The 14,521-nt window shown below is 46.6% G+C and overlaps 1 protein-coding gene across 2 annotated transcripts in view; it reads left to right on the plus strand.

The window, feature by feature from the left end:
• The window catches only part of atp9a (ATPase phospholipid transporting 9A), a 244,853-nt gene that overhangs the window by 127,865 nt on the left and 102,467 nt on the right, over positions 1-14,521 (plus strand). For both annotated transcript variants that reach the window (XM_086005302.1, XM_086005301.1), the window contains exons 12-13: positions 988-1,130; positions 4,891-5,003. In XM_086005302.1, the coding sequence (XP_085861428.1) occupies positions 988-1,130; positions 4,891-5,003 (256 nt within the window). The remainder of the gene's footprint in view (positions 1-987; positions 1,131-4,890; positions 5,004-14,521) is intronic.

The raw sequence follows: 14,521 nt of genomic DNA on the forward strand, positions 1-14,521 counted from the left end.
TGTTAGTGGCTGGTTAGGTTTTGCAGTTCTATGCTAACAAACTAATCTTGGCAGGACAACATCTTTGATTTTACATCTTAATATTTATAGATATTTCAATTTTATCTAAATACACCTATCAAAACATTTAGTAACATCTGCAATCACATTTGTATGTATACTAATTTCGAGTGTTCTTAATACTTTCACACACACACCTATCCATCCCAGCTGAGATCTCCAAATATTTGCCTGAGAAATATGTTTTGTTAGGATGCAAAGGCTTGCTGGTAGGATTTGTATAAAGAACAAACATTATGGTTTTGCTGATGGCTCAGTGAGTTTATCCAGCGGAGTCATACAGACCTGGAAGGAACTAGGTTCAATCCCCTGGTCTGTGTTGAGTTAGCTAATCTTTGCAAGGGTGAAATTTGCGGTGCTGTAATTAGCCTTAACGACACCAGATTGAGGAGGGGCAAAATTTGGCCAGAAATTCTGCTGCTTGACAGTATTCAACAACCCCTGTTGAAAGTTTCCATGTCAGGTGAGGACATGATTAAGCTTGGGTTGTAATGCCCCATGGAGTTGAATAGCTGCCTGACACCAGAACAAGGCTCATGCATGAATAAAGGTTTATTTGGGTGCATGAACCATATGCCAGCAAAATGTTCATGCCTTTGAAGAGCAGAAGGGATAAAATTGGTGACAAAATGAAAAGAAAATAGTGCTTCACATTTGCATTTTGTAGTGACATCAGTTCTACCAGATCTAATTCGATCTGTTCATTATAAATTGGAAACCATGCCAATATTGTTCTACCACATCTGTATTAAAACTCGTGTAATACTTTACATTTGCAGCCCAAAAAATAATTGGTCAAATCATAATTAAATTATCCAAAGAAATCTTCATGTGTTCAGTGCACTCAGCCAACACTTAGTTGTTTACATGGGCAAATGTGTTGAAGTCTGTTTTCTTATTTATGTTTGTTCTTTCTGACCCACACAGTATACGTGTCAATCTGGACATGGGAAAGATGGTCTACAGCTTAATGATTCGGAGAGACTCTAAAATTCCTGGCACAGTGGTACGGGCCAGCACCATTCCAGAGCAGCTTGGGAGAATTTCTTATGTACTAACAGACAAGACAGGTAATGGCTATGTTGGGATTCCGTGTAGATGTCCATCTGAGAGAACTTTCAATGTTGTTAAGGCCATGGAGAGGGTGCAAAAGAGGTTCACTAAGATGATTCAAGGAATAAGAGGCTTTAGATATTTTCACTGCTTTCCTCCCTCAGCCTCTGCACCGAACGACTTCTCATCCTCGGTGATTTCAACCTCCATCTCAATTCATCATGCTCTCTCTCTTCTGAGTTCACTAGCCTCCTATCCTCCCTTAATCTCTCTCTCCATATAAACTCTCCAACCCATATTCACGGCCATCCCCTCGACCTTGCCATCTCTCGTGGCCTCGCTACTCCCATTGTGTCAAGCGCAGATAATGCCATCTCTGACCACCTCCTCGTATCGCTCTCCACGGACATCTCCCTCCCCCCCCCCACCACCACCACTACTTCCTTCTGTGTCTGCCCCTGGAAAAAACTATCTCTCAACTCTCTAACAACTGCACTTATGAAATCCCAACTGTCCAGCCTTTGGCCCTCCATTCGCCATGACATTTCGGTAGCTACCGATCTGCTCAAACACACCCTCACCACCACCTTTGATGCCTTAGGCTCTATTAAAACAACTACTCTCTCTCACCCTGGCCGTTCCCCCAGGTACGGCCCTCATCTTCGTTCCCTTAAGTCCAAAGGACGCAGACTTGAACGGATATGGCGGACAACTAGTTTAGCCATTCACCGCCAGTCTGGCTGGACCACATAAAGCATTATCAGGTCCCGCTCTCGTCTGCTAAAATTGCTCACTATTCCAGAATCATTCTGGAATGCAAAGATAAACCCCGGCTTCTATTCTCCACTGCTAACCGTCTTCTTAAACCCCTCTCCCCTGTCTCCTCCACCCTCACCTCCGACAACAAGCGTGAGGAGCTCATCGACTTCTTTGTCTCTAAGATTGAGACCATCTGTTCAGCTGCCTCTGCCACTTCCTTTCCTTCCCCTAGCCCACCGGGCCAAACTTCCTCTAAGGTTCCCCCCTGCCCTAGCCCTGAACTCACATCTTTCTCCAGTTTCTCTCCAATCTCCCCTCATGATCTCTCCGTGCTCATCTTGTCCATGAGACCCACTTTCTGCTCCCTCGACCCTATCCCCACCAAACTGCTCACCACCCAACTTCCTTTTATGGCTCCCATGTTAGCTGACATTGTTAACGGTTCTCTCTCCTCGGGTACTGTCCCCCTCTCCCTCAAATCTGCCGTCATCACCACTCTCCTCAAAAAAAAAAAAAAAAACCCTTGATCCCTCCGTCCTTGCAAACTACCGCCCCATCTCCAACCTCCCTTTCCTCTCCAAAGCCCTTGAACGTGTTGTTGCCTCCCAAATCTGTGCCCATCTTTCCCGCAATTCCATGTTTGAATCCCTCCAATCAGGTTTCTGCCCTTGCCACAGTACAGAAACGGCTCTCATCCAAGTCACAAATGACATCCTTTGTAACTGTGACAAAGGTAAGCTATCCCTCCTCATCCTTCTTGACCTGTCTGCAGCCTTTGACACGGTTGACCACTCCATCCTTCTCCAATGCCTCTCCACCATCGTCCAGCTGGATGGGACTGCACTCACCTGGTCCCATTCTTATCTGTGTAATTATAGCCAGAGAATCACCTGCAATGGCTTCTCTTCCCGCTCCCACATTGTTACCTCTGGTGTCCCCCAAGGATCTATCCTTGGCCCCCTCCTATTTCTCATGTACATGTTGCCCCTTGGCAACATCATCCAAAAACACCGCATCAGTTTCCACATGTACGCTGACGACACCCAGCTCTACCTCACTACCACCTCTCTCAACCCCTCCACAGTCTCTAAATTGTCAGACTGCTTGTCCGACATCCAGTTCTGGATGAGTAGAAATTTTCTCCAATTAAATATTGGGAAGACCGAAGCAATTGTTTTCGGTCCCCACCACAAACTCCGTTCCCTAACCATTGACTCCATCCCTCTCCCTAACATCTGTCTGAGGCTGAACCGCTCTGTTCGTAACCTTGGTGTCATATTTGACCTGAAATGAGCTTCCGACCACATATCTGCAGCATAACAAAGAACACCTACTTCCACCTCCGTAACATCACCCGTCTCCGCCCAAGCCACAGCTCATCTGCTGTTGAAACCCTCATCCATGCCTTTGTTACCTCTAGACTTGACTATTCCAACGCACTCCTGGCTGGCCCCCCACATTCTACCCTTCGTAAACTTGAGGTGATCCAAAACTCGGCTGCCCGTGTCCTAACTCACACCAAGTCCCGTTCACCCATCACCCCTGTGCTTGCTGATCTACATTGGCTCCTGGTTAAGCAACGCCTCGATTTCAAAATTCTCATCCTTGTTTTCAAATCCCTCCATGGCCTCGCTCCTCCCTATCTCTGTAATCTCCTTCAGCCCCACAACCCCCCGAGATATCTGTGCTCCTCTAATTCTGCCCTCTTGAGCATCCCTGATTTAAAATCACTCAATCATTGGTGGCCGTGCCTTCTGTTGCCTGGGCCCTAAGCTCTGGAATTCCCTGCCTAAACCACTCTGCCTCGCTACCTCTCTTTCCTCCTTTAAGACGCTCCTTAAAACCTACCTCTTTGACCAAGCTTTTGGTCACCTGCCCTAATTTCTCCTTATGTGGCTCGGTGTCAAATTTTCTGTCTTATAATCCTCCTGTGAAGCACCTTGGGATGTTTTGCTATGTTAAAGGTGCTATATAAATACAAGTTGTTGTTGTTAGTTATAAGCAGAGACTCAAAAGGCTGGACCTCTTCATTAGAACAAAGAAGGTTATGAGAAGATTGATGATGTTCAAAATTATGAGAGGCTTTGATAAAGTAAACTTGGAAAAACTTACATTTTCATTGGTCAGTGAGTCAGCAACGAGGGCATAAAGTTAAGATAATTGCCAGAAGAGTAAAGAGGATTTTTGTTTAGAGGTAAGCTATGGAATACTATATTAGAAATATTAGGAGAAGCAGAATCTGTAATAGCTTTTAAAAGGGAAGTGGATGAATATTTGAAAAACAAAATGTAAAAGGATATGGGGAATGGGATTAAGTAGATAGCTCTTTTAGAGAGCCGGCACAGGCACGATGGGCCAAATGGCTTCCTCCTTAACAAATCCCATTCTGTGCTGAGCTGGATAATCTTAGCTAGGCCAGTAATTGCTGTGCTACAATTGTTTTCTGTACCACTGAATAAGGATGGGGAATTGAGGCCTAACAATTGGCCTCTGTGCTCCTGTACTAGGCGGGGGTAACTAATCAGCCACCGTTAATCGCTGTTCAGTGACTCCTGCTGAAAACTGCTTGCGGGTAATTTTGACTTTGTGACAGTGTAAAATGGGTGATAGTAAATCGGCAGCCCGCTTTATATCTCTCCCGATTTTTTACTTCCAAAATAAAAAAAAAAATGGGGAGGGATGTAAAACGAGCTGCCGATTCACTATCACCCATTTTACATTATTGCACAAAGTCAAAATTATCCCCCTTGTGTCTGGGGTCAGGTGAATACAGGGTCATGTTAAATGGTGTTGTCCTCCAATGGACAAATAATCTGCAAGTACTTAGTACCTAGGTTCACACATGAAGTTAGTTGGGCGAATTGCTGGCACTTACATTTGAGAGAAAATATGGAGAACAAAACATGATCTAAGACTTGAAATGTATGGCAGTACTATGTGATCTAAGAAACTAAAATGTACCTTCATAAATTTCAAAATCTCATAACTTTAACTTGGCCTTTCTCTCCTACTCCACAGGAACTCTTACAAAGAATGAGATGCAGTTCAGGCGTCTTCATTTGGGTACAGTATCCTATGGGATGGATTCTATGGATGAGGTAGAGAGCCATGTTTTTAGTGCATATACACAGGTAAGAGTGTGGCAAGTGATTAGTTGCTACCAATGCTGTTTACTGCTCAGACTAATAATTTACCGCAGGCCTCCGATCACCGTTACTGAGGAAAGGGGCAATGAAGAAAGGCTTGCATTTATATAGCGCCTTTCACGACCACCAGACGTCTCAAAGCACTTTACAGTCAATTAAGTACTTTTTGAAGTGGAGTCACTGTTGTAATGTGGGAAATTATGTCTGGAAGCCTTTCTGTGATTTATGAACTCCCAAGATGTTAGTACAGGTCTGGCACAATATCTTCTCATTTGTTCTGTACAATGGGACCAACTGATTATTATGATGCCTCATTTTTTAATCCATTTATTATCAAAGTTTAATCCACTTATTATTCAATTTCAGCATCCTATATAATTTATTAACTTATAGTTATTTAATTCTATTTTACAACCTGAGAGGGACTGCACTATATTGTAGCAGGTCAACAGAATGCATTTTGTTTGAAACTATCTTGATTCCTGTTGAAATTGTGATTATCTGCTCTCCTATATCATATCCAGTAATTAGCTGTGCTGTGGAGAGCAGGAAAGTCCCACGCCAGCTGATTTGGCCAGGATAGCAGATGTGCTCCTGCATTAGCAAAGGGTTCCAGGTCCTGACCACTGTCCTGTTACATGTGTGAAAAGAGAAACTCTGGTAACCTTATCAGATTGTCATTCACTAATGCTAAACATCCCATTCCAAGTGAAAAATAAGAATCTAACTTAAAGTAGGATGTCTAGAGAGTCAAATTACTCACGGACAGTCACTGTCTAAGCTCACATTTAAACATTGGCTATTTAGGCTAAGTAACGGAACCCATGAGCCGTATTCTACTATCCTAGGCTTCCTTCCATTCTTTTTGTTAGTGATTTAAAATATATTTTTTTCCCACCAACTTTGTCCCATCCTCTTCTGCTGGAGTATTGTTTCCATGCTAGGTTATGACTTCAGGGGCAGTTGTCATCCTGTAGTCCCTCACCCAATTGGCCATTATTGATGTGCTGAGCCTTAATGGTGAGTGTTGGCTGTTTATTTGGCTGCAGAGTCATCACAGCCAGCCAAATCGTGCCTTCACCTAATGTCTGGGTTTGCTGGATACTGGTCAAGGGCAGCAACCCTGGCAGATTTTTGCCTATCTAACCTAGGAGCAATGAGGCCATTTGTAGAAGCCCTATTGGCACCCCAGTTGAGATCACCCAACTTAGCATAGACTGAGGATCAAACCTGAGATCTTTTTTTTGTTCATACAGCTCAGGTTACTCATTATGTAAGCTTGCTGAGCCATCGAGAGAGCCCCAGCTAGCTCTTTAGTGCCACTATTACTTGTTACTATGTGACTAACTTGAAGGCCTCATTCTTGCTTTTTACAGTGGTTAAAGCAATTATTTCAAAAGTTCTGATATTTTAAAAGTGCTGATTTTGAGGCGTACTATTCCATTGGTGGCGAAGAAATGGGAATGTAGAAAATGACTATGTAATGATCACCTATAAGCATGTGGTGATAAATCTGTTATACCATCAATCAAAAGTATATTAACAACAAAACACAGTCCAATTTCTCTGAACAGTTAGGGGCAGCTGAGAATTTTTATTCTTCTAACTGACTAACCTGACAGTGGATTTCCCACTTCATTCACGTAAAACATACCCGAGCTGCAGATTCTTCTGTTAGCTGTCAGAGATTGCAATGGCATCCTCAAAAGGCACAGCACAGCTATCATTAACCTTGCAACGGAAACATAAACCATCAATTCCACTGCCAGGTTAACCTATTCTGGGGTATTAAGCTTCCATGGGATAAAATAAGTTTGATGCCTTTTGTTCAGTGCTGTTGGTCATCTAACTTGGTATAGACTGAGCACGAGCACTTTGATTTTTCAAGCTCTCTGTTGGTGCTGATGATGACATGTAGTTAATGGTCAAGATCCTGTGGGGGAGAAATTCAGTAGGTTGCGCCACCCGTTAGCGCCTTAAGAGGGCGCTAAGTGGGTCGCAAGCCAACTGGCGCCCGGGCGCGGCACTGCCCATGCCTCCCGCTAAATTCCGCGGGACGTTAGTGGTGGCGCTAGCCATTAGCGCTGCGCCGCTGCCGATGACGTCATCGGTGTGTGCAGCGCCCCCGATTTACCGCCGGACGCTATGTCCGACCGGTTCAGGGGGCCTACTTGCGGCCGGGGAGGCGCAAATTAAAGGCAAGGTGCGGGGCGGCCATTTTTGTTGTTGGCCGCCTGCCAGCACCTGCCTGCGCTCCCGTCCCCGGCCTCCTGAACCCCCCCCCCCCCCACGGAGTGCCGGCTGCGCTCCAAGAGCCCGGCACTTCTCCTCGGTGCCGGGCTCTTTTGCCTGCACTCCCGATCCTCGGGGGCCCAGCTGGGCCCCAGATCACGCTGCACAAGGCCCCTCCCCTTTAAGAAGGGGAGGAAGGCCTGCAATACTGCAGCGTGACGTGCCGCAGCGTGTGGCACTGCAGCACGTCGCGCCACGATATTCACTCGCAGCGCCCCAAGAGGGATGCGGGGCGCCTCCAGTAGCGCCGCGCTTCCCTTTGGGGCGCAACCACTCAATTTCCGGTGCGGGGGCGCGAATGTTTCCGGGGCGCTACTTTTAGCGCCCTGGCGAGGCTGGCGCCCCAAACGGGGCTATACTCAATTTCTACCCCTGTATCTTTAAGCGACTTTCCCAACCCTTTATCTCTAGTTTCTTCCTGAGTGTTTTTTGAAACATTTTTTTATCTGCTGGGGTGTAGGTAACACTGGCAAGGCTGCATTTATTCACTAGATTCTCTAGGAACATCGGAGTGGGTCACTTCAGAGGGAATTGAGTTAACCATGTAGTGTGGGACTAGCCAGACCAGGTAAGGATGGCAGTTTCCCTTCCCTGTAGGACATTAGTAAACTAATTCGGTTTAACGATAATCCAGCAGCTTTCATTATCTTGCTGGTGTTAACCCACGCCATAAGAACATAAGAACATAAGAAATAGGAGCAGGAGTAGGCCAATCGGCCCCTCGAGCCTGCTCCGCCATTCAATAAGATCATGGCTGATCTGATCCTAACCGCCAATCCACTATCACAGAACCATCTCCTGAATCTAACCGAATTAGACACACGAAATAGGAGCAGGATCAGGCTACACGGACCCTGGGCCCGCTCCGCTACCCACAGGGCCATGATCGATCCGAACCTAGACTCATGTCCAAATTCCTGCCCGCTCCCCGTAACCCTTAATTCCCTTTACTTCTAGGAAACTGTCTATTTCTGTTTTAAATTTATGTAATGATGTAGCTTCTACAGCTTTTTGGGGCAGCATATTCCATGGACCTACCACCCTCTGAGTGAAGTAGTTCCTCCTCATCTCAGTTTTGAAAGAGCAGCCCTTTATTCTAAGACTATGCCCCCTAGTTCTAGTTTCACCCATCATCGGGAACATCTTCCCCGCATCCACCCGATCCGACCCCTTCACAATCTTATATGTTTCAATAAGATCGCCTCTCATTCTTCTGAACTCCAATGAGTAGAGTCCCAATCTACTCAACCTCTCCTCATATGTCCATCCCCTCATCCCCGGGATTAACCGAGTGAACCTTCTTTGTACTGACTCAAGAGCAAGTATGTCCTTTCTTAAGTATGGACACCAAAACTGTACGCAGTATTCCAGGTGCGGCCTCACCAATACCTTGTACAACTGAAGCAATACCTCCCTATTTTTATATTCTATCCCCCTAGCAATGAAAGCCAACATTCCATTGGCCTTCTTAATCACTTGCTGCACCTGCATACTAACCTTTTGAGTTTCATGCACCAGGACCCCCAGATCCCTTTGTACTTCAGTACTTTCCAGTTTCTTGCCATTAAGATAATAACTTGCTCTACGATTTTTCCTGCCAAAGTGCATAACCTCACACTTTCCAGTATTGTATTCCATCTGCCAAATCTCTGCCCACTTACTTAGCCTGTCGATGTCCCCTTGCAGGTTTTTTATGTCCTCCTCACTCACTACTTTCCCTCCCATCTTAGTATCATCTGCAAACTTTGATATGTTACACTCGGTCCCCTCCTCCAAATCGTTAATATAGATTGTAAAGAGTTGGGGACCCAGCACTGACCCCTGCGGAACACCACTAGTTACTGATTGCCAGTCTGAGAATGAACCATTTATCCCAACTCTCTGCCTTCTGTTAGATAGCCAATCCTCTATCCATGCCAGAATATTACCCCCAATCCCGTGATTTTTTATCTTAAGCAATAATCTTTTGTGTGGCACCTTGTCAAATGCCTTTTGGAAGTCTAAATACACTACGTCCACTGGTTCCCCTTTATCCACCCTATACGTTACTTCCTCAAAGAACTCCAGCAAATTTGTCAAACATGACTTCCTCTTCATAAAACCATGCTGACTTTGTCCTATTAAATTATGATTATCCAAATGTCCTGTTACTGTCTCCTTAATAATGGACTCCAAAATTTTACCTACCACAGATGTTAGGCTAACCGGTCTATAGTTTCCAGCCTTCTGTCTACTGCCTTTTTTAAATAAGGATGTTACATTAGCAGTTTTCCAGTCTGCCGGGACCTTTGCCGAGTCCAGGGAGTTTTGGAAAATTATTACCAATGCATCCACAATCCCTACCGCCACTTCCCTCAAGACCCTAGGATGTAAGCCATCAGGTCCAGGTGATTTATCCGCCTTGAGTCCCATTATTTTACCGAGTACCACTTCCTTAGTGATTTTGATCGTGTTTAGCTCCTCCCCCCCTTTAGTCCCCTGTTTGTCCAGTGTTGGGATATTCTTAGTGTCTTCGACTGTAAAAACTGTTGTAAAATATTCATTCAGTGTTTTTGCCATCTCCATATTTCCCACCATTAATTTCCCGGTGTGGTAAACCACTGTTATACCTGTCTGTATGTGTATGTGTATTCCACTAGGTACAGGTCTGGACATGCCTCGGCTGACTCCTCCCACTATTCCAGGTATATAAGTGACTACCTCCCAGTCCCTTAGTATTCTGGACGGGTCGACCACACGAGACTAGACCTTCATTCTTTAGTTAATAAAAGCCTGGTTGTTACTCGCTTAACCTCAGTCTTTTGAGTAATTGATGGCGCATCAATTTTATTAACTAAATTTTTTATAATGGAGAAGATCCTCACACCAGCATGCCTGGACCTGGACAGTCGGGAAGCGGACGCTTCCACCAAGTTTGCTCACTGGCTCATGTGCTTCGAGGCATTCCTGACTGCCTCCACTGCGGTCGTAACGGATGCAAACAAACTGTCTGTCCTGATCTCCAAGGTGAACCACCAAGTGTACTCAGTCATCCGGGACGCGACCTCGTACACAGCCGCCCTCCAGCTCCTCAAGACCCAGTACACGCACCCTGTGAACGAAGTTTACGCTAGTCACCTCCTGGGGAGTCGCAAGCAACAACCTGGGGAATCGACTGAGGAATACCTCCAAGCACTGTCCGTGCTTGGCCGGGCCTGTGGGTGTAAGGCGGTAACGCCCACTAAGTACACGGAGGAACTGATCCGGGATGCCTTCGTAGCGGGCCACAGGTCCAACTACACCCGACAGCGACTGATGGAGCAGAGTGACCTCACCCTCAACAAAGCCTCCGAAATCGCACTAACGCTGGACGCAGCCTACCGGGGCATGGATGCCTACTCCTCTGCTCATCCTCTAAGGGACCAACATTTACTTTAGCCACCCTTTTTCTTTTTATATAACTATAAAAACTCTTACTATCTGTTTTTATATTTTTTGCTAATTTAATAATCTATCTTCCCTTTCTTAATCAATCTTTTTGTTATTTTTTGCTGTCTTTTAAAGTTTTCCCAATCTTCCATCCTCCCACTAGATTTGGCTACCTTATATGCCCTTGTTTTTAGTTGAATACTATCCTTAATTTCTTTACTTAGCCACGGATGGCTGTCTTTTCTTTTACACCCTTTTCTTCTCAGTGGAATATATATTTTTTGGAAGTTGTAAAATAACTCCTTGAATGTACACCACTGATCATGTATCGTCTTACCCTTTAATCTATTTTCCCAATCCACTCTACTCAATTCCGCTCTCATACCTTCATAGTCTCCTTTATTCAAGCTTAGCACGCTTGTTTGAGATCCAACCTTCTCGCCCTCTAATTGAATATGGAATTCAACCATGTTATGGTCACTCATTCCAAGGGGATCCTTTACTAGGACATTTTTAATTAATCCCGTCTCGTTACACAGGACCAGATCTAAGGTTGCTTGCCCCCTGGTCGGTTCAGTTACATACTGCTCAAGAAACCCATCCCTAATAGACTCAATGAACTCATCCTCAAGGCTGCTCTGCCCAATTTGATTTGTCCAATTAATATGATAGTTGAAATCCCCCATAATTATAGATGTTCCCTTATTACAAGCCTCAACTGTTTCCTGATTGATACTCCGTCCAACAGAGTTGCCACTGTTCGGAGGCCTATAGACTACGCCCACTAGTGTTTTTTTCCCCTTATTATTCCTTACCTCCACCCAAACTGTTTCATTATCCTGATCTTTTGACCCAATATCATTTCTCTGTATTACAGTGATTCCTTCCTTTATTAACATAGCCACCCCACCTCCCCTTCCTTCCTGCCTGTCCTTCCTGATCGTTAAATAACCTGGTATGTTTAATTCCCAGGCATTGTCACCCTGCAGCCATGTTTCTGTAATGGCCACAAGATCATACCCATATGTAGTTATTTGTGCCATTAACTCGTCTATTTTGTTACGAATGCTACGTGCATTCAGATAGAGAACTTTCAAAGATGTTTTGTGACACTTAGTTCCTGCTTTTGCCCTTTTTATTACTTTACCTTTTACTCCATACCTTCTGCCCCTTCCTGACACGCTCTGGTTTTTAATTTCCCCACTGCTACCTAAGTCTATGACCTTCTCTGTTGTCATTTTTATTATTTGCTCTCTAGGAACCTCCCCCCCACTAGTTAGTTTAAAGCCCTCTCTACAGCCCTCGTTATATGATCCGCCAGGACTCTAGTCCCAGCACTGGCCAAGTGAAGCCCGTCCCAACGGAACAGCTCCCTCCTGCCCCAGTACTGGTGCCAGTGTCCCAGGAAGCAAAACCCATTTCTCCCACACCAGTCTTTGAGCCACGCATTTAACTCTCTAATTTTATTTGTCCTAGCCAAATTCGCTCGTGGCTCAGGTAATAATCCAGAGATTATTACCCTTGTGGTTCTGCTTTTTAATTTGGCCCCTAGCTGCTCAAACTCCCTCAGCAGAACCTCCTTCCTTGTCCTATCTATGTCGTTGGTACCAACATGGACCACGACAACTGGATCCTCCCCCTCCCACTCCAAGTTTCTCTTCAGTCCAGAGGAGATGTCCTTAACCCTGGCACCGGGCAGGCAACACAGCCTTCGGGACTCTCGCTCTCGGCTGCAAAGAACTCTATCTATCCCCCTAATGATACTATCCCCTACTACTACAACATTTCTTTTAACTCCCCCCCACTTGAATGGCCCCCTGCTCCACGGTGCTGTGGCCAGGTTGCTCATCCTCCCTGCAGTCCCTGCTCCTGTCCCCACAGGGAGTAAGAGCCTCGAACCTGTTGGACAAGTGCAAGGGCTGCGGCTCCTCCAACACTACCTCCTGGATCCCCGTACCTGCCTCACTTCTAGTCACACCATCCTGACCCTGGCCACGGACTACATCTGAATTAATTAATCTAATTGGTGTGACTACCTCGTGATACACAGAGTCCAGGTAACTCTCCCCCTCCCTGATGTGTCTCAGTGTTTGAAGCTCGGCCTCCAGCTCTTCAACACGGAGCTGGAGTTCCTCGAGCAGCCAACACTTACTGCAAATGTGATCACCGTGAGCATCAATGGTGTTCACCAGCTCCCACATATTGCAGCAGCAACACATCGCCTGATCTCCCATTCTATGTAATTAATTAAATTTATTAATATTATTCTTAAATATCCTCTGTCCCGATTCTAGATGGTGTATATCACACCTTAGAAACTATAAACCAAAGAGATTTAAGCTTAAAAGGGAGAAATACTCACCAACCAATCACTTACCCGCTTTCTGGTGACGTCACACTTGGATTACTTTTTACCTCTCTCCTTCCCTCCGAGTTCAGAGACTGGTACACCTTACCTGGTCTCTGGGGACTTTTATACCCCGCTCTGCCGCTCAGGATTCCCGCCGACGCTGTGAGACCTTACCTGGTCTCTGGGGACTTTTATACCCCGCTCTGCCGCTCAGGATTCCCGCCGACGCGCTGAGACCTTACCTGGTCTCTGGGGACTTTTATACCCCGCTCTGCCGCTCAGGTTTCCCGCCGACGCTGTGAGACCTTACCTGGTCTCTGGGGACTTTTATACCCCGCTCTGCCGCTCAGGATTCCCGCCGACGCGCTGAGACCTTACCTGGTCTCTGGGGACTTTTATACCCCGCTCTGCCGCGCGAGTTCCCGCCGACGCTGTGAGGCCTTACCTGGTCTCTGGGGACTTTTATACCCCGCTCTGCCGCTCAGGATTCCCGCCGACGCTGTGAGACCTTACCTGGTCTCTGGGGACTTTTATACCCCGCTCTGCCGCTCAGGATTCCCGCCGACGCTGTGAGGCCTTACCTGGTCTCCGGGGACTTTTATACCCCGCTCTGCCGCTCAGGATTCCCGCCGACGCTGTGAGACCTTACCTGGTCTCTGGGGACTTTTATACCCCGCTCTGCCGCGCGAGTTCCTGCCGACGCTGTGAGGCCTTACCTGGTCTCTGGGGACTCTTATACCCCGCTCTGCCGCTCAGGATTCCCGCCGACGCTGTGAGACCTTACCTGGTCTCTGGGGACTTTTATACCCCGCTCTGCCGCGCGAGTTCCCGCCGACGCTGTGAGGCCTTACCTGGTCTCTGGGGACTCTTATACCCCGCTCTGCCGCTCAGGATTCCCGCCGACGCTGTGAGACCTTACCTGGTCTCTGGGGACTTTTATACCCCGCTCTGCCGCACGAGTTCCTGCCGACGCTGTGAGGCCTTACCTGGTCTCTGGGGACTTTTATACCCCGCTCTGTCGCGCGAGTTCCTGCCGACGCTGTGAGGCCTTACCTGGTCTCTGGGGACTCTTATACCCCGCTCTGCCGCTCAGGATTCCCGCCGACGCTGTGAGGCCTTACCTGGTCTCTGGGGACTTTTATACCCCGCTCTGCTGCTCAGGATTCCCGCCGACGCTGTGAGACCTTACCTGGTCTCTGGGACTTTTATACCCCGCTCTGCTGCTCAGGTTTCCCGCCGACGCTGTGAGACCTTACCTGGTCTCTGGGGACTTTTATACCCCGCTCTGCCGCTCAGGATTCCCGCCGACGCACTAGTACTGTCCCTGTCTAATCTGAGTTAGATTCTGAACCTTCTGAAGATACAAGTCTGTAAGGTGAACAGTTGTCTCATTCTATTAATAGTTGCGACAAGGTGCAGCAGTCAACCATTAAAAAATTGTTGAGATTTTTTA

The sequence above is a fragment of the Somniosus microcephalus genome, chromosome 13 (assembly GCF_052327205.1).
Source record: "Somniosus microcephalus isolate GS21.2 chromosome 13, FLI_Smic_1.0, whole genome shotgun sequence".
Classification (NCBI taxonomy): domain Eukaryota; kingdom Metazoa; phylum Chordata; class Chondrichthyes; order Squaliformes; family Somniosidae; genus Somniosus; species Somniosus microcephalus.